General features: G+C 35.8%; 6 protein-coding genes across 7 annotated transcripts; 4 read left to right on the top strand and 2 right to left on the bottom strand.

Annotated features, from left to right (window-relative positions):
* Window positions 1-2,166: 2,166 nt before the first annotated feature.
* LOC103829207 (probable methyltransferase PMT2) lies at window positions 2,167-5,396 on the top strand. 2 transcript variants are annotated; one of them, XM_018653361.2, is made up of 7 exons: window positions 2,167-2,403; window positions 2,729-3,381; window positions 3,610-3,820; window positions 3,888-4,182; window positions 4,337-4,726; window positions 4,809-4,886; window positions 4,962-5,396. In XM_018653361.2, exons 2-7 carry the CDS (start codon window positions 2,737-2,739, stop codon window positions 5,185-5,187), a joined length of 1,845 nt encoding a protein of 614 aa, XP_018508877.2. In that variant the 5' UTR covers window positions 2,167-2,403; window positions 2,729-2,736; the 3' UTR covers window positions 5,188-5,396. The 2 variants fall into 2 exon arrangements, with proteins under 2 accessions (XP_018508877.2, XP_009103114.2); XM_009104866.3 differs by having other exon boundaries at window positions 2,171-2,438.
* Window positions 5,190-11,740, bottom strand: LOC108868994. The gene is made up of 8 exons (XM_033274267.1): window positions 10,430-11,740; window positions 10,171-10,285; window positions 9,980-10,104; window positions 9,685-9,766; window positions 9,502-9,613; window positions 9,275-9,432; window positions 9,069-9,189; window positions 5,190-8,978 (listed from the first exon to the last, which is right to left on the bottom strand). Exons 1-8 carry the CDS (start codon window positions 10,644-10,646, stop codon window positions 8,658-8,660), a joined length of 1,251 nt encoding a protein of 416 aa, XP_033130158.1. The 5' UTR covers window positions 10,647-11,740; the 3' UTR covers window positions 5,190-8,657.
* Window positions 11,741-14,693: 2,953 nt separating this feature from the next.
* LOC103829206 (ribonuclease 3) lies at window positions 14,694-15,950 on the top strand. The gene is made up of 4 exons (XM_009104865.3): window positions 14,694-14,891; window positions 14,988-15,143; window positions 15,320-15,518; window positions 15,614-15,950. Exons 1-4 carry the CDS (start codon window positions 14,802-14,804, stop codon window positions 15,835-15,837), a joined length of 669 nt encoding a protein of 222 aa, XP_009103113.1. The 5' UTR covers window positions 14,694-14,801; the 3' UTR covers window positions 15,838-15,950.
* Window positions 15,951-16,214: 264 nt separating this feature from the next.
* LOC103829205 (beta-1,3-galactosyltransferase GALT1) lies at window positions 16,215-21,297 on the top strand. The gene is made up of 7 exons (XM_009104864.3): window positions 16,215-18,544; window positions 18,678-19,731; window positions 19,809-20,090; window positions 20,167-20,295; window positions 20,383-20,562; window positions 20,644-20,751; window positions 20,828-21,297. Exons 2-7 carry the CDS (start codon window positions 18,733-18,735, stop codon window positions 21,038-21,040), a joined length of 1,911 nt encoding a protein of 636 aa, XP_009103112.1. The 5' UTR covers window positions 16,215-18,544; window positions 18,678-18,732; the 3' UTR covers window positions 21,041-21,297.
* On the top strand, window positions 21,281-22,308 carry LOC103829204 (E3 ubiquitin-protein ligase MPSR1). The gene has a single exon (XM_009104863.3). It carries the CDS (start codon window positions 21,531-21,533, stop codon window positions 22,182-22,184), a length of 654 nt encoding a protein of 217 aa, XP_009103111.1. The 5' UTR covers window positions 21,281-21,530; the 3' UTR covers window positions 22,185-22,308.
* Window positions 22,309-23,323: 1,015 nt separating this feature from the next.
* Window positions 23,324-25,861, bottom strand: LOC103829203 (S-protein homolog 5). The gene has a single exon (XM_033274268.1). It carries the CDS (start codon window positions 24,888-24,890, stop codon window positions 24,408-24,410), a length of 483 nt encoding a protein of 160 aa, XP_033130159.1. The 5' UTR covers window positions 24,891-25,861; the 3' UTR covers window positions 23,324-24,407.
* Between the last annotated feature and the right edge of the window lie 14 nt (window positions 25,862-25,875).

Genomic DNA, 25,875 nt, shown 5'->3' with positions numbered 1-25,875 from the left:
CTAGAGATTTTTTTTTTAACGAAGCCACAAGTTGTTTTCGTATCAACTATTTTGTTGCTCCAAGAACATGATCCAGCAAAGAGTCTTTAAACAAAATACTCTTAAGTTTATTTTTATAAAAATTTCAAACTAAATTTTAATTTATTTCGGTTTTTATTATTGCTGGTTTTCAAGGAGTCTTATACATTTACAAGACTCTCTCTCCCTTTATATTTTGTGTGGCCTATTTTTGAGAACAAAGCAACCTTCTTTTTATAAACAAAAATCTTTTGGAGTTCTTTTTTTGTTAGTGAGTAATATCCATCAAACTATTTCGGATTCCTTGGTGTATCAAATCCAGAGAATTAAATCTTAAGTATATCAAGAGTTTCTCGCTGCTCTTGTGTGACCAACCGATTCACAATCCTTGTGTTTGAGGCTTGACGGCATTCAACAGCAAAGCTTATCCCCATTTCATCATTCTAGAGTGCTGATCTTTGCAGGATCTCATTACTACTCATACAAATCAAGTCGAATACCAAATATAGAAAATACTAAATACTCGGCTTATATTTATCCCTGCTGTAAGAATTTAAATAACTTATGCAAGGTAACATGTTAGCAAACTAAACTTTTTTATTTATCATTCATAAATAAATACGAAACAATGTAAATAAAAACAAATATATACAGATAAATGTAGGGTGAGACGGATGTAGATATCTGGAAAATTTAAGGTCTCCAATCCATCGGATCCGAACCTTCCGAATATCCAGATTTCAGACATCTGTCTAAATATAATATTATCTGTCTAAAGTCAAGGGAAAGCTGATACTGTTTTGGTGAAGCTTTTGTTGCAGACCACAATTTACCACATTTGGAGAGAAAGGAATGGGAGGCGTCATCAGCAAAGCAGAGTCACCACTGATCATATGCGTCGGCGCATTGATAAGGCAGTGAGAAACAGAATCTCATCACTCAAATACAGATTCGATCACAAATATGGAGGATTACTCAGCCGTTGGTTCCAGCTTAGTATGTGAAGAAGCACTGGTTCATACATAAAGATAGTAGAGTAGTCATACTTATGTAAATAACATTCTTTGCTTGATCAATAAATTTGATATTTCATCAAAAAAAAAAAAAAAAAATTTAAAAAATATATTTTTTAAAATAGTAAAATTCTAAAAATAATATATAAATTAAATATTTTACAAATTTATAAAAATATATAAATAATATTATGAAAGTTAGAAGATAATATTATAAGACTAATTTTATGTATAAATATTAATATATCAACTATAATTACTAATAAAATTTTGAATTTAATATATTTAAAAAAATCCCATTCCGGATTCGACGTATGCAACATTTTACTATCTAGATTCGTATCCGAAGATCCCGAATATCCTATTTTCGGAACGGATCCAGATCAGATCTCGATTCTGGATAATAAGTCCAAGCCCTAGGTAAATGTGCTGCTGATGAAAGAAAATATGGTGCTACTTTTGGTTTACTCTGCTTTTTTTTGTGCAACATTTTTTTTTGTTTACTCTACAAAAAGACTAATATACACAATGTCCACAGTAACTTTGATTTCTAAGTGGTAATAATCCATATAGTCTAAAATTTATTAGACTATTCATTTGTACAGTATTGATTTATAAATGACTTATAATTTTGGTTTAGATAAAAGTTTAGTTTAGGCACTTAGTTAAAGGATAAAAGGTACCATTTATTGTGTTCGAAAAAAAAGGTACCAGTTATACATGTTTCATCTACTATCCACGTATGCATAGTACATTTATGCGTCTATCTTCTTTTTACGACCATTTGAATGTGCCCCTTTTCACGATTAAATCATACGTTTGCAATCTCTTGAACCTAGAAGTTGTCAATTCATGGGCGACTAAAGGAAATGCTAATCAGTAACATGGGCGGCTCAGTCAGTAAACAAGATCAGTCATACGATACACCTATGGCCGTTAATCAGTAACAACGCGGTTTTTTTTTTTTTTTTTTTACTTTTGCTTTTTCTTTAACAAGTAATCTCTCTCATTTTCGCCATAAAATTTCAACAAATCTAGGTCAAATGAATTTTATGAAGAAAAATATAAAAAAAATAATATCAAAAGTCGATTTGATATACACAGTTTACCCTTCTCTCTATCTCATTCTCTATGGCTCTGTTTTAAAAAAAGGACAGCTTTAATATCTCTCTTTCTTTTCTCCTTTTACATACATCCCATGGCTAGATGATGTTGAAGCTTCGCAAAAACTAGGGTTCTACACAAGCAGCTATCTCACACGTTTCATCCAATCACCTCCCACCCTTCTCTTCATCAGTCATCAATCATCAATCATCAATCATCATTCCCACCTGCATCAATCTCTGGAACTATCGCTTCAGATTAGCCAATTGTAACAGAGGATCTCCCCGATTCGTTATATTACCTGTACGTTCTTATATACTCATTCCGACAAATCTAGATCAGGGTTGCTTCTGTGTATGTCGTCACTCAATCTGTTGTAATAAATATCCGTTAGTTACATGTATTCGTTAATCTTACTGATCTTTGATTAATTACGCTAAAATAGATTTGATCTTTTGCTTCTTCCTGAAGACAACACGAACGCGAGCACATGTGTCTGATTCTAGTTTAAGTATAGTTGTCTTGATTCTTATCTCTCAAAGCTTCCAACTTCTTACCTCTTTGATCTGACTTTTGTTTTTATGTTTTATTAGATTACCCAATGGCGTTGAAGTCTACTTCTGCCGATGGCAAAACAAGAAGCTCTGTTCAGATCTTCATCGTCTTCAGCCTATGTTGCTTCTTCTACATCCTCGGAGCATGGCAACGAAGCGGTTTCGGCAAAGGAGACAGCATCGCTCTCCAGATGACCAACAGCGGAGCTGACTGCAACATCGTCCCAAGCCTAAACTTCGAGACTCACCACGCTGGAGAATCCAGCATCGTTGGTTCCTCAACAAAGGTCAAAGCCTTCGAGCCCTGTGATGCTCGTTACACTGACTACACACCCTGTCAAGACCAGAGACGCGCGATGACGTTCCCTAGAGATAGTATGATCTACCGCGAAAGGCATTGCGTTCCCGAGAGTGAGAAGCTACGTTGCCTTGTGCCAGCGCCTAAAGGATATGTGACGCCGTTCTCTTGGCCTAAGAGTAGAGATTACGTGCCGTATGCTAATGCTCCGTATAAGGCATTGACTGTTGAGAAGGCTATTCAGAATTGGATTCAGTATGAGGGTGACGTTTTTAGGTTCCCTGGTGGTGGGACTCAGTTTCCTCAGGGTGCTGATAAGTATATTGATCAGCTTGCTTCTGTGATACCTATGGAGAATGGTACTGTTAGGACTGCTTTGGACACTGGTTGTGGGGTAATGTCTTAATCTTTGATTTGTCTTTTTTATTAGCTAGTGTTCTAAAAATCGGTCTAGGCGCCCTCTAGTCGTTAAATCGGATCTAAACAAAACTATTTTTTTTAAATCAATCTAGGCGCCTGCTTAAACAATAATCCTCTATAAGGCGCCTAAAGATGATTTTTTTTTTTAAACATGGAATATTAGTTGTTGCATTGTGGAACTAAACTGAAAATGGTTTGGTAGGTTGCAAGTTGGGGAGCATACTTATGGAGCAGAAACGTGCGTGCAATGTCTTTCGCTCCAAGAGATTCCCACGAGGCTCAGGTCCAGTTTGCTTTAGAGAGAGGTGTTCCCGCTGTTATTGGTGTTCTCGGGACTATAAAGTTGCCATATCCAGCACGGGCTTTCGACATGGCTCACTGCTCTCGTTGTTTGATTCCATGGGGAGCAAACGGTAAGACAAGTTTCTAGCTTCTTTAGCTAATGATTGATCAGTTAATGTTATTTTTGTGTTTGAACAGATGGGATGTACTTGATGGAAGTTGACCGTGTGCTTAGGCCAGGTGGCTACTGGATTCTCTCTGGTCCTCCAATCAACTGGAAGATCAACTACAAGGCATGGCAACGTCCCAAGGATGAGCTTCAAGAGGAACAGAGAAAGATTGAGGAAGCTGCTAAGCTTCTTTGTTGGGAGAAGAAGTATGAACACGGCGAGATCGCTATCTGGCAGAAGAGAGTCAACGATGAGGCATGCCGTTCAAGACGAGATGACCCTAGAGCCAACTTTTGCAAAACTGATGATACTGATGATGTCTGGTATGGTGCAACATTCGCCACATAACCTCTTGCAAGTTTTTAAGTTTTGTCTAGTGGTTTCTACTGGAAGAGAAATCGTCTTGTTGGTCTAGGCCAGGGATCGATTCTCTTCCAGTGTAAAATTGTTGGCTCTGACCCATCTATCTTTTTCTAGGTACAAGAAAATGGAGGCATGTATTACACCGTATCCGGAGACAAGTAGCTCAGATGAAGTGGCTGGAGGAGAACTTCAGGTGTTCCCAGATAGACTCAACGCAGTGCCTCCTAGGATCTCTAGTGGTTCCATCTCTGGTGTCACGGTTGATGCGTATGAAGATGATAACAGACAGTGGAAAAAACATGTGAAAGCTTACAAGAGGATCAACAGTTTGCTTGATACAGGAAGGTACCGTAACATCATGGACATGAACGCAGGGTTTGGTGGGTTTGCTGCTGCTATTGAATCTACAAAGCTTTGGGTTATGAATGTTGTCCCCACGATCGCTGAAAAGAATAGACTTGGAGTTGTGTATGAACGAGGACTCATTGGAATCTACCATGACTGGTGAGTAAAAGAAACACACTCATCTTATGACAACATCTGAAAGCTCTTTGTGTTGTGGTTTGAGAGACTTTGTTTGTTTCAGGTGTGAGGCTTTCTCTACATACCCAAGAACATATGACTTAATCCATGCGAACCATCTCTTCAGTTTGTACAAGAACAAGTAAGTGTTTCTCTGTTTTTTTTCAAACACTTGTTGATTGGGTGTGTTTTTGAGTCTGCTTATGAATCTTTATAGGTGCAATGCGGATGACATTCTTCTGGAGATGGATAGGATCTTGCGTCCAGAAGGAGCGGTTATAATCAGAGATGATGTTGACACATTGATCAAGGTGAAGAGAATCATATCTGGAATGAGATGGGACTCGAAGCTGGTTGATCATGAGGATGGTCCTTTAGTTAATGAGAAGGTTTTGATAGCGGTGAAGCAGTATTGGGTTACAAACTCCACCTCGTCTCACTGAAGTTTCTTTACTTTACCGGTGTGACCTGACATTTTGATCAAATGATAGAAGCTTTCGTTCTTAGGGAATGTGAGAGAGCTACACTCTCCTCTTTATTACACTTTTCCAAGTCTCTATTTATTAATGTAATAGTTTATATTTGTTTTTTTTTTATCAACAGTTTATATTTGTTTACAATCCAAAAAAAACTTGGAACTTTTGATTTACCTTTTTGTTTTATGTGATGAAAAGTGAAAACAGCAAAAAAAATGAAGTGGGTGAGTCTTGACTGTGTAAGGCGTACGAATCAACTTGCAAGTTGCAACTCTTTTGTCTGTCTTTGAGAAATTGAGACTGATCTGTATTACTTTCTTAGCTCCTGGAAAGAACAAAAGACCCATAAACACAAAGAACAAAGATAAAAATACAACGAATCAATTCTTGTTAAGTGATTCTTGATCCAATAAAAAATTGTCGATTTCCAATCCTCGTACTTAACCTCCTCCATCTTCTTGGGTCTTTTGTAACAAGAAGACTGAAGAAACTCCAATTCAAATATAGTGTGAATCAGCATGGTCACAAGTTTGGGAACATTTGATAATCACAAAGAAGGAACAATAGGCTTCACGATACCTCCACTGACTATACTATCGTCTTGCTTAAGAAATTGGATGTGATACCCTCTTGGCACGTTTATCCCATAAATGTTATCAAGGTCTTCTCGCTCAATGGTTTAGGTTTTCATAGCCTACTCTCAGTTCAGTTTCCAACTGTCTGAACTGCCAGTTCTTTAATATTGAGCCTAATCCTGAGACTGAACAAATTTAGATTCATCAATAAGATATAAACCAATAGATTCATGTTGTAAAAGGAAACTCACTTGATCACAACAACGTTTTGGAGGCTATTGAATGATCTAGTGTATGCCTTTCCAGACATACCACTCAACTGCTGCCTCTGTCGAAAATATAACCTCCAAACTGTAATAAGATTCGACTCAAGTAAGTAGAGTAAGCTACTTTGATTTAACATTAAGAGATGCTGCTATTTCAAGAGATGTAACGTAGCTATGAGGATTGAGAACCGTAATTAATTTCAAATGTTTGGCGGGAGTTTTGTTAACTAATTAAAATTTTAATGGCGCTTGAATATTTGTTGGGTATCAGAAAAGCTTTATTTTGTCGGCCCATATAGCATCTTTTTTTTTTAGCAACATAGCATCATATGTTATGAACTTATAAAATGTCTAAAAACATTGGAATATAAATTAGGAATGACCACTGTAATATTTCAATCGAGTTCAAATTGGATATTTCAGGAATCATGTATTTTGGTTTTATAATATTTGGTGCTGATCAAATATTTTATAGTTTCGGTTTGATAAGCACCAAATTTTCTGAAATGAATTTCATATTCACATCTAGTATATGTAGAATTCTTAGCTTCATAAGCAAGCGGTAAAAGTCTCTTGTGTATTTGTATAATAGATTTAGGGTGGTTACTGGTAGGTGAATTTTAAAGAATTTTAAAAATTTAGATATTTTGTTATTACTGGTTGATGATTTTTAAAAATCTTTATAGAATCTGTTGTTATTGGTTTAAGAACATTTAAATTCCATACAATTTTTTTTTTGTTATTCAAAAAGTTTAAATTGAATTGATTTTATAATTTTATTAAACTCTCTTGTTTTAATAACATTAGATTTTGATACAATCACCGAATCCTTAGATCTAATTTTAATAACAATAGATTTTGTTTGTCATTAGAAAATCAACAAACCAATAACACTAAATTTAAACAAAAATATTAAAATTCATTAACTTATAACAACTGAATATGCAATTATTAACAATCACTAGGTCTTTTATCCGCGCTACGCGCGGATTGTTTGGTATAATTAAATTTTTATTTAATTAATTAATTTATATTTATTTTAATAATTTATATTGTAATTTGTAAAGTGTTTTTTTTTGCCTCTGAACTCTCATACTTGAAGTTAAAGCAACTAAAAGATTTTTATCCTTAATAAATAAATAGATTTGTTAGTATATATAATTAACAATTAACTAAAAAGAAATTTTATTGATTTGATAATTATCATTGTCTAAAAATAATTTATATTGTGTTATATAGAAAATAATTTAAGATCACCTTGGTCCTACAAAATATGTAATAGCCAGACAGTTAAATATGTATTTCCTCACAGATTAGTGCTACCAGAACAAAATTTACAATTAGTATTACTAAAATGTTTTTTTTATTTTTCATATATATGTAGTTGTCTATAATATTTTATAATTACAGCAAAAAATCAATACACATGTATACATCACTTTTATGATAAATTTTGGACTCATTTATAAACAGTGGTAATGTATTCGTAATATGTGAGTGTTTATAATATTTAATACAGTAATAGATAGTGCAGAAAAATATTTTAAAAAGTTTATCATAAATTAAAAATTAATATTTAGTAATTATTAAATATTTCATAAAAATAAAAATAATTTATTCTAATGGTGTTTGAATTGATAATAAATGTATATACTATTTATGTAAAATTAGTAGGTCGCGAGTGCAAACAAAAGATCTATCATTCATACAAAGAAGAAGGAATTCATATGATACTACAATTGTCTTACCGACAAAACTCTAATTGTATAGTTATTTAACATTTTAATATGAATTTTTATATCATTGACTATATAGATAAATATTTTACATTTCGTTCTTATTAAAATAGTTTATCGTATGTTTATTAAAACATATACATGATGTACTCCAGCTTCTATTATATGTAGTAAACATCACTTTTACGATAATTTTTGGAATCATTAATAAAAAATACTAAAATACAGTTCTTTCTATAAAATCAATACTCATGTATACATCACTTTTATGATAAATTTTGAAATCATTTATAAAAAATGGCTAGAAAACAGCCAATATGTTAACCAATTAATCAAATTGAAACGACATTAACAGAAAAAAAATCTAACAATTTTTGGTTAAGAACTAACTGTAAAGGCTGATTTCAAAGTTGTTCTAAACTTAATTCCTATATTCGAACAAAATCTTAAGGTTCACATTTAGGTTTTTAAGTTGTTTCTCTATTTATTTTTGTGGTATTCTCATGGTGTTATATAAACAACCAACCGTGTCATCTCTTCTTTGTCGTTTTTTTTTTAAGTAAAGATGTATGATGTACATGTTTTCTCAAACCAAAACCGTAAGTGCTTTATAAATCTTTATTGGTACATTATGTGACTTCTTTGGTTTCGAGAACTCAAAGTTCACAAGTCCACCTAATTCGTAAAAGCATCAATTCTAAAAAACTAAAATGTTCAAACATCAAAATTATGGAAAAAACACTAAGGAGAGACAAAATAGATTATAAAAAAGATAGTTAATGTTGCAAAACAAAGTCTGAGATAAAAAAAAAAACAAAGCTTAGAGTTTTAGTAACCATAAAACTAAGATTCAACACATCCTAGCCACATCTGGCTCGCTTGGGATCTTCTGCCTCAACATCATCAGCAGCCCTTTTCACCATGCCAACGCCCACATGCTCATCATCAGCAATTCCCTTCTGCAAAGTTTCCTGGGCTTCTGGTACAATCATATTCTCTTCTAAATTGCCTTCAACTTCTTGGACTTCTGGGGTGAGGACCTTTGTCACAGTCAGAGTTTGGGTCTTACCAGTCAAATTGTGATCTGATGCTTTCACAATGAATTTGCGAGTCTGTCCAATGGTATCAATCAGAGCCTGAGGTACCGGAACGAAGTGGCCATCGTCTACATTCTCATTTCCCTAACATACATTAAACAATTGTCACTATATATATCTAACGATCTTGGAAAATACAGTTTCAAAACCAGGGGCACACAGGTTTGTAATTACCTCAAAATATCTTGCAACCAACTCTGAAGCTTTCCTTCCGACCAACTCATGTCCAGCATCACCGAGGAGCACAAAAGACGCCTGATCAGCATTATCATACACGGAGATCTTGGCCAGGTACCTGTGTCATGAGCAGAGTTATAATGAGTGCATTGAAGTATGAGAATAAGTACACCTGAGTCACTAAGAACAGCTGAGTCACTTACTGTGCAACACCAACAATATTGGTTTTCCCACACTTCTTACACATAAGAGTGGTAGGCCCTTTGGTTGCCTTAGTGTGGCACACACCACAGCCTATGTAATACCAGGGTGAACCTAGCGCAACATCACCAATGGTTGCTATGCACTCAAACCAAGCAACCTGCAAATGTTAAACAGTTAAATAAGAAACTAAGACTATCATATTGAATACGTTTTGATACTGTACAACCTTGGCATCTTCTTGCTTCATATAGGAAAAGAGCTCGCCAATAGTAACTGTCTCAGTCTTAGTGACAACGTCTGCATTCACTCTGTTGGCAACAGCTAAGTTCGCTTCCATCCTGCAGCCAACACCCAAAATCAAATACAATGTGGAATAACAACGGACACAATTTAAGTAAAGAATGCTTACCAAGCGAGATACTCTTTGGTTTCTTGAACATCAGTGTCTAAAAATACACGCGATGGCGCCATAGAGGAGAGAGCTAGGGCACCTATAACAGATCCATTGTTATAATACAGATGCAAAGTTGTAATGTAAAATGAGATGTAGAATTATGTATATCTCTATATTTGTTATATCCAAACCTATAAGTTACTCCAATTTCTACTAAATGCAGTTCTATTACTTAATCTAACCTAACCAGATAAGATTCCTTGCCAATCTATGTACTTAAACGATAAAGAAAAAAGTTGGTAATACGGACCTCCATATCGTTTCGGGTTTAAAGTAGTGACCAAAACAACACGTGCAGTTCCTCCAGATGCTTTAAATTTCTCACTAAAGTCTGAGGCAGCCTTGTCCCATAGGTACAACTTCATCACCGGACCACTACAACATACAAACACGTGTGTTAAGAGAGACAACACATGAATATGGAAAATACAGATAGCTTACTCATGTGTCTGAACATGAAGCATGACGCGGCTTGATGCAGCTATCTCGGCATCATCTAGCACAAGACTATCACTGAGAACCTGCCCATTCACAAGCTTGATGTGACCAACATAATCTGCAACATAAAACAAACAAACTCGATGATTTATATATCTTAAACCAAACAATGAAGCATAAAAATTGTAAGTATATATCAAAACATTATCCTAGACGAAGAATGCTGATTATATTTGATCGTTTGAAAACAGTGAGAACGTACCATAAAGATCCCCTCGCAAGTCGCAGGCAGCATCGAACTCCTCATATCCATGGATCCGGAAACGGTCCTTGGGGAAACAAAGCGGACTGTCTTCTAGATCAGAGAGGACAGAAGTAGCTGAAAAGGTGATGGTGAAACTTGGCTCCGCAACACGATACAAAGTCTTGTTGTTAGACCCGAAAAAACTGTTGAGCCTGTAAATGCCACCAGCTTTCATATGTGGCAAATAAGTATCTACCCTCCCAGCTGGGATGAAACCCTGGATGACAGTCTCCTGTTAAGAACAGTAAAGAAATTAATTTAGAAATGCTAGTCAGGAAACTTGGAGACGCACCAACAACAATCAATATAACGATAAGTTTGAGCTAAAATTATTAATCAACATCCTGGCGAACAATTATTAAACTAAATTGCAACCAAGATTTCGGTTTATACCTTGTGGTCGATGAGAAGCATCTCGACACCGATAAGCACCTTCGTCACAACATTTCGAGCTTCCCAAAAATGGATCAACCGAAACTTCAACTCGCCATCATGAAGTCCGTATTTCACATCTTTGAAAGTCATCACTTCATCAACTTTGGCGGTGACAATGGATTTTCCCCTGAAGCCTGAGGAGACAGCGGCTTTGCCCCTAACGCCTGAAGAAACAACAGACTTCGCGTTGTGAATGATCATACCTGCAGAAAAATACGAACGTTGCAATCATCAAAAAAAAGACCAAACCCTGTACCACAATTTCACATGTTTTTTTATTTTCCGTATATAAGTTATATATTTAAAAAAAAAATTTGTTCATCTAATTCGCTTAAATCTCAAATCTTCACACTTTTTTTTTATGATAATCAAACGGACTCTATAATCTTATAAGGAAACGATAAGGGTTCATACCATTGGGGTTCTTCGATTTAGGTAAGCCGTTCAAGACGCCCGAAGAGCCAGTGGTCTTGCCGCTGAGTTTGGTCAGACAGGAGGTGACCGACGCTTCGCCTTCGGATTGCTTCGAGTGGGGATCGGCGATTGAGTGGCTGGAAGAAACATAGGGTGTTCCAACGGGGTTGATCGGTCCGGGAACGGATTCAGTTTCAACGCGGCTTGGTTTCTCGGAGATGGGTTTTCCGTTGGAACTCATTGCAACGAAGCTTAATCAAAATAAGACTCGAATTAAGAGTTGTATAAAAAAAAACTGAAGGAGAAAAGGCGGATTAAGAGCTTTATAAACAAAATCCGAAGGAGAAAAACAAAACGAATCCATAAATGAGAGTAAAGGAAGAACGAAGTGGAAGATGTATTCATTGTTTAGGGGTCAGATCGTGAAACGGTTCAAAGAGGAAGAAGAGCAAAGGAGATGAAGAATAGATCTGATGAGGAAGAGTTAGGGTTCGCAGAACGCGAAAGGGAGGAGAGCTCGTGGTCGAAGCCGTATAGCAATGGTCGGATGGGCTTGGGCCCAAACGTATCAACACGTTTTTTTTTAGAAAACACAGTAAGCCCACAAAGGTAACACGAAAGTGACATGGCAAAAACAATAAATATGATTGGTGGATTAAACTGTCCGACGTGGACAGCGTTTCTGATCAGTATATCGCCCTTTTAATACTTGTTTGATTATAAATTTTACTCCCGCTAATACCACATCAATATCCTTTTTTTTTGTCCAACCAATGATTTCATTAAAAATCAGAAACCTAAACGTTCAAACCATATAAAGCAGATTTTGCTAAAGCATCTGCAGCAGAATTCAAAGTCCTAGAGATGTAAGAAAAGGAAACAGAAGAAAACGATGAAGATAGGTTCTCGATATCCAAGTTGATTCCGTAGAGTTCCACCGGATGTTGCTTCGAGGTTAGTGCTTTAACAAGCACCTGATTATCTGATTTAAGGCAGATGTTGGAGAGATGGAGGAGCGTAGCATGAAGCAGTGCTTCCCGGACTGCTAGAGCTTCCGCCATCAAAGGTGATGCGACACAGAGTTCTGTCGATGTGCCGTGAGTTGTCTCTCTCTCTCTTGTGGATTGTGGAAGATCCAACCACAGCCTGCAGTTCTATCTTGTGATTTCCATGCCGCGTCAGTGAAAAGAGTACAAGCAGTCGTTGATTGATTCTCCGGTCTGGTGGTGTTGGTCCCTGTTAGGTTGCGCATCTGTTGGGGCTTGATCAACTGGGCCTCCTGCCATTCTCTTGCCAGCTTAATGGAACTGCAGTTGACATCTTTTGAATCGAGGGTTCTGTTCTCAAAGGCCAGGTGGTTCCTCGCTGTCCATATGCACCAACACACCCAAGAGAAGATGTTCCCCGATACACCCGTGGGAGGTAGACACACTAGATCATGCGATGCTTTCAAAGCTTGGTCGAAAGTAGTGTTCACTCCGATGGCCAGTGGTCGCATGATAGGAAGGTTTTCCCAGATTCGCCTAGCGAACCTGCAGTGTAGGAACATATGCTCTGCTGATTCCTGGGCTCCACATCTCGAACAGGTCACTGGATGTGTCAAAACACCTCGGCGTTGCAGGGCCATTCCTAAGGATAATGCATCCTGTACAATCTTTCAAAGAAAGACCTGTATTTTTGGTGCTGTTTTCACTGACCAAATGTGCTTGTTCCAGTTGAAATTGTGCAGCCGGTGTTGTTGGACATTCTGTTGTATATTGTGCATCTCGTCCTCATGGTTTTGTTGTTTAACAGCCTCAAAATATCTAGACTTTGTTGAGTAAGATCCTGAGTTGTTAAGCTTCCACACACACTTGTATACAGCACCTAAGCGGCTTGGTCTCATATAAAAGATAGTCTCTGCATAAGCTGGGAGTATTTGTCTTATCTTCGGTCTGTCCCATCCGCCAGATCCTCGGAGTAACAAGTCAGAGACATACAGGTCAAGTCCATCCTCTCCCACTGGTCCCATTGGGAAGCTGAGAGTGTCAGTTCTGATCCAAGCATCCTTCTACACTCTAGTGGAGTACCCGTCACCTATCGCCTTTCCCAAGTTGGGAGCTAGTAGGTCTCGCCCGTGTATGATTCCCCTCCAACCATGAGAGCAAGCTGCCGGGGCTTTGACAGTGAGGAAAGGAGCCCTGTGGCAGTATTTACCTCTCAACACTCTAGAGAGAAGGCAGTCAGGGTTGGTGAGAACTCTCCAAGCTTGTTTCGCTAGGAGAGCTTTGTTGAAGAGTTGTATGTCGCGAAAACCCAGCCCTCCAAACTTCTTTGGTTTTGAGAGTTTTGCCTAAGATGTCATGTACATCTTCTTCTTGTTATCATCCCTGACTCTAATTGGTAGCCCTTATGCCTTTTTCAGCTAGGGAATGAAATTCTAGCTGATGTTGCTCATCTCTTTGTTAGAGCTCAGATTGTTTGTCACAATCTGTTTGGTTACCCTCTTATCTCCATTTGTTTGGATTGCTAACTCTCTTTTCTGCTCCTCGTAGACACCTCGATCGTAATCACATGATCATGATTGTGAGGATGGAGGATATCCAGAGATTCTAACCATAGGTCTACTAATACGTCCTATGACCATGGAACAAGGATCGAAGCCGACCAAACTTAGTCCAGAATATGATCAATTTCTTTCTTTCTGGAGTAGGGAGTTCAACCATTTAGATACAATCTTTACAATGCCTGCTAATTTTATTTATTTTTATTAACTTCTTTTCCTTTCCTTTTTATTTATTTTGATTAATTTGTTTTCCCTTCCCTTTTTATAAACAAAAACGGACGAACCACTAAAAGCATAAAGCTTATGGAACAGTTAGGAGGACCAGTTCCTTAAAATAATGCCTCTCGTTTGACGTTAGAACAAACATGGAAAATAATGGAGAAGTATTAGAGCTGAGAGCAAAACAAGCAACACCATCACCAGCTACAACTCTTTTCAAGAACTTAATTAAACATCTTATCTACACGTCTCAATCCAAGAAAAAATGAAGAACTTTATTGCCGTCCATGATCTATATGGGGTTCAGAAAAAACGAAACATATTCTATTTTTTTTTTTAAATTAAGTTAAACAACATAGGTCTGTAAATGGTTTTATATGAACATGTATACTTTTGGGATTAAAATACATTAAATGAATTATTTTATAGTTCAGGATAATAAGTTCGGCTTACGTTATCTCTTTCAAAAGCATTGGAGCTGGGAATAAAATGCTTGCACGAAACACTAACCTAATACAATTAAGCATTTCCCTATTAACAATCACACGTCACATTTTTGTACCCAAAACAAATATCACACGTCACGTTATATGGCTTTATAAAAGCAAAACTTAACCTTTTCTTTTCTGATTCATTCATCCTTCATTTTATTTTGGGACTACTTTTGGTTTCCACAAACTATTTAATTCTTCCTCCACATTATTTTCTCTGAAAAAAATGAAATTCTTTCTTTGTATTCTTGCGTTACAACAACTGTACGTGCTAAGTGTCGCTCAAGATTTCGATTTCTTCTACTTTGTTGTACAGGTACAGTTGATCTAAATCTTATAACGTATGTCTCTCTCTTTCTACAAGAATGATCAATATATAGTGATAAATTTATGTTTATGTAATGCAATGCAGTGGCCTGGAGCGTATTGTGATTCAAGACATAGTTGTTGCTATCCGAAAACCGGGAAACCAGCCGCGGATTTTGGAATTCATGGTCTTTGGCCTAACTACAAAACTGGTGGATGGCCTCAAAACTGTAATCCTGATAGCACATTTGATGAATTACGGGTTTGTTTTTAACTTTAAACATGTTATATATTTTTTTAAAGTAATTCTTTTTAACTAGGACATTAATAGTTTGGGAGCGTTATATACGTTTGTATGGTTTCGCAAGCAAAAGAAACTTATAGATTAATAATGTTGTGAAACATTTAATAATGAAAACTGGAAAATGAAAAATGAAGGTATCTGATCTGATGAGCAACTTACAAAGAGAATGGCCAACATTGTCGTGTCCCAGCAACGATGGTGTGCACTTTTGGACACACGAATGGGAGAAGCACGGAACTTGTGCTGAGTCTGAGCTCGACCAACACGATTATTTTGAAGCCGGTCTCAAACTCAAACAGAAAGCTAACCTCCTTCATGCCCTCACCAATGCTGGTACAATATTCATTTCTTATGCCCTTCAAATATAGCTGAATATTTTTTTCTTGATATATATATATGCATATTATATATTGTTTTTCATGATGCAGGGATAAAACCAGATGATAAATTTTATGAAATAAAAGATATTGAGAGGGCGATCAAGGAAGCAATTGGATTTGCTCCGGGAATAGAATGTAACAAGGATTCATCGCATAATAGCCAACTTTATCAGATTTATCTATGCGTTGACACTTCGGCCTCCAACTTCATCAACTGTCCTGTTATGCCACATGGTCGATGCGACTCTCGAGTTCAATTTCCCAAGTTCTAGATCTCACGGCTGATTTTTAATTTTATTTACGAAACCATTATTGTACTTATTTGGTTTTTGTTTGTGTTTCTCTGCAACTTTTAATTGCAATAAAAATACATGATCGGATGATACCCCATTCCATTTATTTATGATCCTCTATGTAATCTTTCTCATAATTGTAATATCATAATAAATCAACCTTAGAAAAAAAAGAACTACAAATGTTTTAGCAAAAAAAAAAAACGAATCATTAAGTTTATTATTTATCTCTACTTTTTTGTCAACTTATTTATCTCTACTTAGAATGCTACTTTACAATTTTCTACCAGTTATGTTGAGAATTTTATAGTGTTTTAAAATTTCTAATATAAAAGGAGAGAGTTACAAAATAAACCGTTTTTATATTTTATTTATTTATATATCTATAAAGCAATGATAGAGGGTTTTTGTTTTGCCTCTTTAATGAAGAAAGTATTTGTGAAAATATTCTTTTTACGAAGGTAAATATGAATTGAGCTACGAAAATCAAAGTAAAAGTGAAATTTCCCCTTTTGGAAAGTGAAGTTTAGGATTTAGTATATATATAAATAAACACCTAAAAATTGTTAAGATGTTTTAAAAATAGTTTCAAAAAAAGTTTTGAATTTCAAAAAAAAAATCGAAAAAATGATTCGAAAAAAATAAAAAAAGAAAAATAAAGCAAGGGTGGAAAAGTCTTTTACCTCTTTCATGAAGAAGGTATTTGTGAAGTTTTAAAAGAAAATATTTGTGAAAATGTTCATTTAATGAAGGTAAACATAAATTGTGGTATCAAAAGGAAATTTCCCCTTATCCTTTTATATGTTTTCTAACTAGCATTTTTTTTGCGCCATGCAAAAAAATAAAAATTTAAAATATGATATTATTTTTATTTTTGTAAAATTTATTTTACGTTCGAACATTATATTTTTTTAATTTAACTTTATCGGTTTGAAAAAAATAAAACCATAAATGCATTTTGTAGTTTTATTCTTTTTATTTGGTTAAAAATTTGGGGAATTTTCATGTTTACCACATTGTTGGTACTATTATTCATGTTTACCACCATTAAAGAGACATTTTCAAAAATGTCTTATTTATTAAGAAGCAAAAGATTCATGGAAAATTGCCAAAGACCCGCATTCATAATACCACTTTTCATCTTGCACTAACCACTTTTACATTTACTTTTAAAGAGAGAAAAAAAAGATTTATAACCCTATGGTTAATTAATCTAGACTTAAGGTTTAGAGTTGAGGTGTGAGGTAGGGTTTTTGGAATGTAAAATTTAGGATTTAAATAAATAAATAAATAAATAAATAAATAAATACTTAAAAAAAATGTTTAAAAAAAAACCATTTTTCGTATCTTTTTCGTTTGTCGCTATCGAGCTGCGACTCAACTAGGTTTAAGGTTTTTGGTGGCTAGAACTAGAGAACTCGTTAACAGCTCTTGTGGCCGAAGCTTTTATAATCTTTTGTAATAATCGCAAAGCTATTATGCGGATTCGAAATAAATATCTACTGTAAATTCGTTTTGTTTTCTTTTCATATTTCCCGCATTATTTGGTCACTTGTCGTTGGTTTTCACAGAGAATCCGGGACCTCAAGGAAAGTTAGGATTTTTTTGACTTTCCTCTGATTATGGAAATCGTCGGTGTGAATTTCAGTTCTCCCAATGAAAATAGTTTCAGAAAGTGTTACGAAAATATGAGTTCTACTATCAGGAAGAGTTACAAAAGTATTATGGACAGGTTCAAGGTTAGTAAACATAGTTGAGTCAGAGCAAACATGACAGTCATTGGTTCAAGCCAATGATTATGTGCTTACAAAGTCATGATGAGTGTTGCTTGAGTCATGACGTGTATCAAACCGAAAGACCAACGTGAAAACTACAGTCCGATTGTTCCTTTTTCCTCCAAACAGGAAAAAGGTAATATGACTTGGCGATGTATGGTGATGCGTTACAACTTACAAATGAAAACAACCTCACATGCATCTCACGCTATCATGACTTGGGAACTTGCTTAATTACCCTTTGAAGTTTGCTTGCCAAATTTATCTTTTGTTTTTTCTCCTTTATGTAATTTATGTAGAGATCAAAAAATCACTACTAGGCGCAATTAATGTTGATATTTTGATTGTTCAAACGTCTCCATTCGATGTGGTTAGTAATCATCATAGTATCAACCAAAAATGTTTAGCCAATTGATTTACGATTTGTTAACTAATTCATATTTAAATTGCTTCAAGAACAAATAAAGACAAATATGGTGAAACTCAAATTCGCCACGTATGATATTAAACGGACTAGTGTGTTGGTGAAGTCGGGCCCATTATCCCGGTAACTTCTCCTTTTTCACTTCGTGTCTTCTTGCAGTTTTCACTTTTCACCATTTTACCGTTTCCTTTTTTCTAACAATTTAAAAATACAAAGAGGCGAAGCGAAGGTGCGTGAACTATCGCTCTCTCTTGCTGGTGGAGGAAGGTGCGGTGCGGTGCTTCCACTATACAACACAGAGTGGAAACTAAGAAGAAAGCCTTCAGAGATCTGAGCCAGATTCTACTCACAAAATCTCTCCGTCACCATCTCGCGACACTCCGGTGTACCGGAATCTGATTCTGGAACCGACATTGCTTCCTTCCACGCCTGCAAGCAGATTCCGATTCTGCTTCGAGTAGATTTCGCGACTTTTTGAGTTGATTCAGTAAGTTCGATCTTACTTTTGATTTGAGTTCTATGAAGTGAGCATCGTCTCTCCCATTGAGTTGCCGATAGTCACTTGAATCTGTTAGATGATTTTGAAATGGAGTGTAATGTTGATTCCTTTTGTGTTTCAGGGATCCGTATGATATGCACATTGATTGAATAATAAACAGTAGCAACATTCTATAAATGAAGAGATTCTATGGAGGGCTTCTCGTTGCATCAATGTGTATGTTCTTCACGGTGTACAGATACATCGACTTGAAGCCTCCCGTTGAGAAGCCTTACATCACTGCCACTGTTCTCACTCCCAACACCACTCTCCCTCTCGAGTGGCTTCGAATCACCGTCCCTGACTTCATGAACGAAGCAAGAAACACTCAAGAAGCGTTGTCTGGAGATGAGATAGTCACTGTCTCGAGTCTGTTCGTTGAGCGGAACGTGTCTAAAGAAGAGAGAGAGCCTCTGCTTACGTGGAACCGTCTCCAAAGCTTGGTTGATAACGCGCAGAGCTTAGCTAACGGAGTTGATGCTATTAAGGAAGCTGGCATTGTTTGGGAGAGTCTTCTCTCAGCTGTTGAAGCCGAGAAGCTAGCTGATGCTAACGTGAACCAAACGAGGAGAGGCAGAGAGGAGCTTTGTCCTCAGTTTCTTAGTAAAATGAATGCTACCGAAGATGATGGAAGTAGTCTCAAGTTGAAGATCCCTTGCGGTCTGACTCAAGGCTCCTCCGTTACAGTCATTGGCATCCCTGATGGTCTTGTTGGTAGCTTCCGGATTGATCTAACGGGACAACCGCTTCCAGGGGAGCCTGATCCGCCCATTATTGTGCATTACAATGTCAGGCTCCTTGGAGACAAGTGGACTGAAGATCCTGTCATTGTCCAAAACAGCTGGACGGTGGCTCGTGACTGGGGCTTTGAGGAGCGGTGTCCGAATTATGATCCTGATTTGAATAAGAAAGTTGATGACTTGGATCAATGCGACAAGGTGGTGGGTAGAGAAGTCAACCGAACTTCTTCCACTAGCTTGCAGTCCAACACTACAAGAGCGGTTGCAGCATCTAAACATGAAAGATACTTTCCTTTTAAGCAAGGTTTCTTATCGGTTGCTACACTTAGGGTGGGAACTGAAGGGATGCAGATGACAGTTGATGGGAAACATATAACCTCATTCGCTTTCCGTGATGTAATATCATCACATCACACTTCTTTAATATTTTACTGCTCTTAGATTCTTATGTGGGTTCTTCATCTTTGGTACAGACACTGGAGCCATGGCTTGTTAGTGAAGTAAGGATTACTGGTGATTTGAAGTTACTATCCATTCTCGCCAGCGGTTTACCCACATCAGAAGAATCAGAGCATGTTGTTGATCTAGAGGCACTGAAGGCACCTCCCCTTTCACCATTACGGCCATTAGATCTTGTTATTGGCGTTTTCTCCACGGTTAACAATTTTAAACGACGGATGGCTGTGAGAAGAACTTGGATGCAATATGATGATGTAAGATCTGGAAGAGTTGCAGTACGCTTTTTTGTTGGCCTTGTAAGCTTTCTCCCTCTTTTGAAATCATCAGGTCTATATTGAAGTTCCTTAATTCTTATTCATGATTAATATGCAGCACAAGAGTCCTATTGTTAACTTGGAACTATGGAACGAGGCTCGGACTTACGGTGACGTTCAGCTAATGCCCTTTGTTGATTACTACAGTCTCATCAGCTGGAAAACACTAGCAATCTGCATCTTCGGGGTAATAATCGTCTTTCTCATATCTCTTCCTATACAAGATTGACTAGTCTTCACCGTTTTTGCCTCACCAACAACATCTCGTGAACAGACAGAGGTTGACTCAGCTAAGTTTGTTATGAAAACGGATGATGATGCCTTTGTCCGTGTTGATGAAGTATTACTTTCTTTGTCATTGATCAACAACACTCGCGGGTTAATATATGGACTGATCAATTCTGACTCTCAACCAATCCGAAACCCTGCTAGCAAATGGTACATCAGTTATGAGGTACAACACAACTTGACATAGCCATGTAAATTCATGATTGCCTATTTCATTTGACAATGTTATGTTTCTACTCAAAATCAGGAATGGCCAGAAGAGAAATATCCACCATGGGCGCATGGTCCAGGCTACATTGTGTCCCGGGACATAGCAGAATCGGTGAGCAAGCTTTTCAAAGAAGGAAATCTAAAGGTACTACTACTCTTTATGTTAAGTACATTTCGAAATGTACATAGAATGGATTGTGAAATCTCGAAACTGTAAATAGATGTTCAAGCTAGAAGACGTGGCGATGGGTATATGGATTGCTGACTTAAGGAAACATGGACTGGAGCCTCATTACGAGAATGATGGAAGGATCATTAGTGAGGGATGCAAAGACGGTTATGTGGTTGCTCATTACCAAAGCCCTGCTGAAATGACTTGCCTCTGGCGTAAATACCAAGAAACCAAACGGTCTCTTTGCTGCCGCGGTTGGTAAAACGAACATTATTCACGTCTGCGTTCACAGGTACAGAAAGAGAATGTGGTTTTGTTAGTTAATTCTTTGTTGTAAAACATCTGATTTGGTTTGTTAGTACAAAGTAGATTAGAAGATATGTAGTTTAGTTTTAGTTGTATATCTAAATTTTCTTTTGATCTCTTTTATTCGACGGGTGGTGTAGAGTCATAGGAGAAGCATATTATACTTGTATATTTTCACAACATCTCGAAATAATCAATGGTTATTGCTTAGTATTCACATGTGTGACGTGTTCTCCACTTCATAGTGACACGTTTATTGCTCTAATGGATAAGAGCAATCACTGTCTTACAACTCAAATTATATTTAGGTCCCATTCGTAATTATTTGAGAAGAAAGTCTGCCAGTTTAATAATTTCTAGATCTTTCCACAACTCTCTTTTGCAACTCTTAAATCGTCAAAGGCCATCTATTCGATCAGCTAGGATCTTCTATTCTTTTGTTTCCTATGGCGACAGATCAAGAAGCTGAAACTGTAAGGGAGACTTCCTCTGTTTCCGGAAGATTTCTAAGGAACAGAGACTTGTACCTCTTCTTGCCTTTCTACCTAGGCTTTTCTGATCAAGAATCACCAGACAGAGACGGTGATGTTGCTTCGACGCGTGACCGTGTCATTCTTGTCAACCCTTTTACGCAAGGAATGATCGTCCTCGAGGAGTCATCTGGATTGAATCCTCTGCTTCGCGGCTTAATTGAATCACGTGAGGAAGGTCACCCTCCAGCGTCCAAGGCTTCCATCGATGCGATGCCGGTCGTTGACACCGACGGCTGCGAAGGAGAGTGTGTGATATGTCTAGAGGAGTGGAAGGCTGGAGAGACGGTGAAGGAGATGCCTTGTAAGCATCGGTTTCATGGAGGATGCGTAGAGAAATGGCTAGGGCTTCATGGGTCGTGTCCTGTTTGTAGGTTCGAGATGCCTGTTGATGGAGATGAGGCTGGGAAGAAAAGTAATGATGGGAGAGAGATTTGGGTTAGGTTTAGTTTTAACGGTGGTGGTCGGAGTGTTAGAGATTCTTCTGGTCATGACGATGGAAACAGTGACGGTGATGGTAACACTGTTACATCTGGTGTAACAAGACCTGTTCTCGAGTCCGAGAATTAGAGTTACAGAAGAAGGAACTTGTGCCACTCTTTTGCTCCCTTTGTTCTATGTTTTGTTTCTTGAATTCTTGTATTATAATGAAAATCTTTTTCTTAGAAAATTTCCTACTGCAAAACACTTTTCACGACAAGTCCCATAGAACCCTAACCATGTTCTACGTGATATGATCAAATCTTGCAAATTTCCAAGTTGAGGCATTTCCCTTGTGCATCTATCTACCCTCACTTTTAACTGCCCTGCACCTAAAACAAAAGCAGAAACGTTCAAGTTTCTAAAGCAAGAAAGCTTTCACTGTGCATACTGTGGTTCATCTAGAAGAATAATGTCATTACTTCCTCTGGACTTCAAGTTTTATTTCTATCGCTTCCTTGATTTGCAAGTTTCTGCTTTATGATTAAGAAGAAAATAAATTCAAGGAGGCTGAAATCTAGCTATGAAAACAGAATGGTAATTATCTTATGATGACATTACTTGTTAGGTTGGTCATCGACGGTAACATTAATTTCTTGTTGATCTCCAGAATTTCTTTTGAACTCTGACAATCTTAGGGATTTCGCGGGAAACTTAAACATAATTAACAAGCAAAGATCAGGATATCAAACAACCACTACAAAAATGTAAATGGTGATGCAAATAATGTAAATGGTGATGCAAATAATGTACATATTTTATCTAAAACTTATGCAATAATATTATATATTAACATTAATTATTTTAAATGATTGTAAAAAGTATTATTTGTAGGAAAATGATGTTAAATTTTGACATCAACTAGAGACTGAACCGCGCATCTACGCGGATATTAAATTTTATATTTTTATTCATTAATATTTTCTTTTCATACTTATTGTTATATATTTAATACAAATCTCCTAATTCGCTTTAGATACATTTATTATATAGATACTTTTAGATTCTTATACGTTAGAACCGAACTCATCCACATCTATAATTATCCAACTCAAAACTCACACATAAATTTATAGTATTCAAACATAGTCTAATTTAAAAAAAAACACGATACCCGAAAGAAACAATCCGTACCTAAATGTATAGCCAATTTCATGCCTAAGTGGTATTATAAACTAATAAAAAGGATTTTTCTATGTGTTTTGATAAGTTAAGTGAAATATAAAGCGTTTTTATTGAGTAAAATAATTATATGGAAAAATAGAAAAAGGGTTTTATATTCTACATCTAGTTGTTGGAGTCTTCTCTTTCTTCTTGTTCTTTATATATATATATATGGGCTTATTAGTGAGATAGTCATGTTTTAATGTAAAATTAAGTAATTAGCATTGATTTCGACGTAATTTAATGTCAGACTTTTTGTACACATTCTATCCGGTTCTGCCGTTTTGTGTAATAGGTTGCAAAGTTACAATTAATAAAGTAAGTGACAAAATAATATTTGCCTATTTTGAATTGGTTTCCTACAGATTTTCATTCATTTTTAAACTAATTTTAATCACTGCATTTATTATCTTTTCTAATTAATTTGACAATATTTATTACAAAATATAAAACAGAACTTAACTATTTTAAATTGTTTTATTACATCTTCTTTTTCACTTTTCCTAACTATTTCATTAATTGTACTTACTATAATAATTTGATATCATTTATTTTACGTATTAACCATAATAATTTTACAAATTTGGATGAAATTGCTTCATTCGTAAAAAAAATTCAAATCAGTTAACAAATAATTTTTATTTGTTTACAGAATCAGTTAAACATGAGCATCCAAGTATCCATTCGAATATAAATCATTTTTCGGAAACACAAATTTTTCGAGTTTTAAAACTAAACTCCAATATAAATTTCCAGATAGGATTCGAGTCGGATCCTTCTGGGTGCGGATAGGTTCGTAGGAACCTAAAAATATTCAAATAACTTATGTGTTTACAAAATTTCTTACACTATTTATAAAAAAAAACTAAAAAATTCAAAACTCGTGCGGGCGCGCAGATCAAGGTCTAGTATTATTTATAATTTGAGGTAATTATATGAAAGCTTCATTATAGGTATTACTACATCATGAAAATTAAACGCCAACTCGTGGCGAAAACATTGAAAATTCCATGGTTGTATGGAAAAGTATGATCTACTAGGTCTACATAAGTATAATATTTAATAACAATAATAGCCACTTAATCGATCAGCTTATTTTATTGCAACTATAAATCAAAAGGAAACCATGCAATAAATATTTTCATGCTTTTAAGAATCCCAACCAAAGCATATAGAAGCACCTCCATCGCGTTTAGCACGACAAGGGGCTGGTTCATAAATGTACCAAATACATTCTCTGCAAACTCCAACTTTACTGAATACGTTGTCGTCTCTATATGTGCTGAAAATATCAAATCTTACCTTGTTTTTGGGCCACTCGAAACTGCATGTGTACGTCGTCGTTTTGCGAAAATTGACATGAAATCTGAAGTCAAAGCTAGCTCCGTATGCAAGCTCTTTTATCCCCAGATCTTTATTTTTGTTCGTGCAATGCACAATCAACCTTGCATGTGTGGTCAATTTGTTTATAATTACGACATGTTTAGGTGCCCACGGAAAAAATCCGTCGGAGGAGGAATGGTTTCCTAAAGATGATGGTGTTTGGAGGATAAATAAAAGTGTGGATAGCACTAATATGAAGTGGTTTTTTTTTGAGGAAGTCATTGAGGGGATTAATGACCATTGAGTCATTATGAAATGACCATATTATATTATTTATTTGGGAAGTAGTATTTATAGATGTAGTAATATTTTATTGGTAGAAGTAGGTTATGTAGAAAATATATCTACTAATAATAGCAATCCCAATTAATTCCAAAGGCTGTGAATCCACTTATGTTAAAAAATTGTGTCTTTTGAAAAAGAAGTGTAAAGGGTTGTGTCTTTTCTAAAAATATTATGTTGGAAGGTTGTGTCTTTTCCAATTAATTTCTAAGGTTGTGAATCCACTTATGTTGAAAGGTTGTGTCTTTTGAAAAAATAGTGTAAAGGGTTGTGTCTTTTCTAAAAGTTCTATGTTGTAAGGTTGTGTATTTTCCAATTAATTCTTAAGGTTGTGAACTTCAATTGTGTTGAAAGGTTGTCTTTTGAAAAATATGTGTAGAGGGTTATGTCTTTTCTAAAAGTTATATGTTGTAAGGTTGTGTCTTTCTAAAAATAGTCTAAAAGTTGTGACTATTCACTAATATCTTTTAAAAAGTGAGAAATTGTAAGTATTAGAAGAATGTGATTATTCATATTGAAGGGTTGTGACTATTCAAATAGGCTTTAAAAAATCTATAAATAGTCTCTCCCATGCATTTTTCAAACCAAATTTTTACTAATCTACTAATAATAAAATGGTGAAAAAATGGGATTGCTTTAATCTACTAAAAATAATGTCAAAGTTGCAACTTTTCATCTAAACAAGGTGTCTTTTCATCTCAAAGTGGGATTGCTTTAAAAAATATTGGTTTTATTTAAGTAATGTGTTAGTTTATATAATAAGTGTTGGTATTTTATAAGAACTCTCCCAAAAATTAAAAAAAAAAATTATAAATGAGATTATTTAAGTAATGTGTTAGTTTATATAATAAGTGTTGGTATTTTATAACAACTCTCCCAAAAATTAAAAAAAAAATATTATAAATGAGACGGGTCATATTAACATAAATCAACATATATTTATTACAATATT

Source organism: Brassica rapa, chromosome A07 (assembly GCF_000309985.2).
Source record: "Brassica rapa cultivar Chiifu-401-42 chromosome A07, CAAS_Brap_v3.01, whole genome shotgun sequence".
Classification (NCBI taxonomy): Eukaryota; Viridiplantae; Streptophyta; class Magnoliopsida; order Brassicales; family Brassicaceae; genus Brassica; species Brassica rapa.
The sequence above is the reverse complement of the archived record's forward strand: the minus strand, read 5'-3'. Positions and strand labels throughout refer to the sequence as shown.

Bases quoted from the DNA above. Each gene is read 5' to 3' on its own strand.
- LOC103829207 (XM_018653361.2), top strand. From the start codon at position 2,737: ATGGCGTTGAAGTCTACTTCTGCCGATGGCAAAACAAGAAGCTCTGTT. The intron at 3,821-3,887 runs GTAAGACAAGTT...GTGTTTGAACAG, and splicing joins GATTCCATGGGGAGCAAACG to ATGGGATGTACTTGATGGAA. The intron at 4,727-4,808 runs GTGAGTAAAAGA...TGTTTGTTTCAG, and splicing joins ATTGGAATCTACCATGACTG to GTGTGAGGCTTTCTCTACAT.
- LOC108868994 (XM_033274267.1), bottom strand. From the start codon at position 10,646: ATGAAAGCTGGTGGCATTTACAGGCTCAACAGTTTTTTCGGGTCTAAC. The intron at 10,286-10,429 runs GTACGTTCTCAC...TTTATGTTGCAG, and splicing joins CTTGCGAGGGGATCTTTATG to ATTATGTTGGTCACATCAAG. The intron at 9,614-9,684 runs GTAAGCATTCTT...TGTTGGCTGCAG, and splicing joins ACCAAAGAGTATCTCGCTTG to GATGGAAGCGAACTTAGCTG.
- LOC103829206 (XM_009104865.3), top strand. From the start codon at position 14,802: ATGAAATTCTTTCTTTGTATTCTTGCGTTACAACAACTGTACGTGCTA. The intron at 14,892-14,987 runs GTACAGTTGATC...AATGCAATGCAG, and splicing joins TCTTCTACTTTGTTGTACAG to TGGCCTGGAGCGTATTGTGA. The intron at 15,519-15,613 runs GTACAATATTCA...TTCATGATGCAG, and splicing joins TCATGCCCTCACCAATGCTG to GGATAAAACCAGATGATAAA.
- LOC103829205 (XM_009104864.3), top strand. From the start codon at position 18,733: ATGAAGAGATTCTATGGAGGGCTTCTCGTTGCATCAATGTGTATGTTC. The intron at 20,091-20,166 runs GTAAGCTTTCTC...ATTAATATGCAG, and splicing joins TACGCTTTTTTGTTGGCCTT to CACAAGAGTCCTATTGTTAA. The intron at 20,296-20,382 runs GTAATAATCGTC...TCTCGTGAACAG, and splicing joins TAGCAATCTGCATCTTCGGG to ACAGAGGTTGACTCAGCTAA.
- LOC103829204 (XM_009104863.3), top strand. From the start codon at position 21,531: ATGGCGACAGATCAAGAAGCTGAAACTGTAAGGGAGACTTCCTCTGTT.
- LOC103829203 (XM_033274268.1), bottom strand. From the start codon at position 24,890: ATGACTCAATGGTCATTAATCCCCTCAATGACTTCCTCAAAAAAAAAC.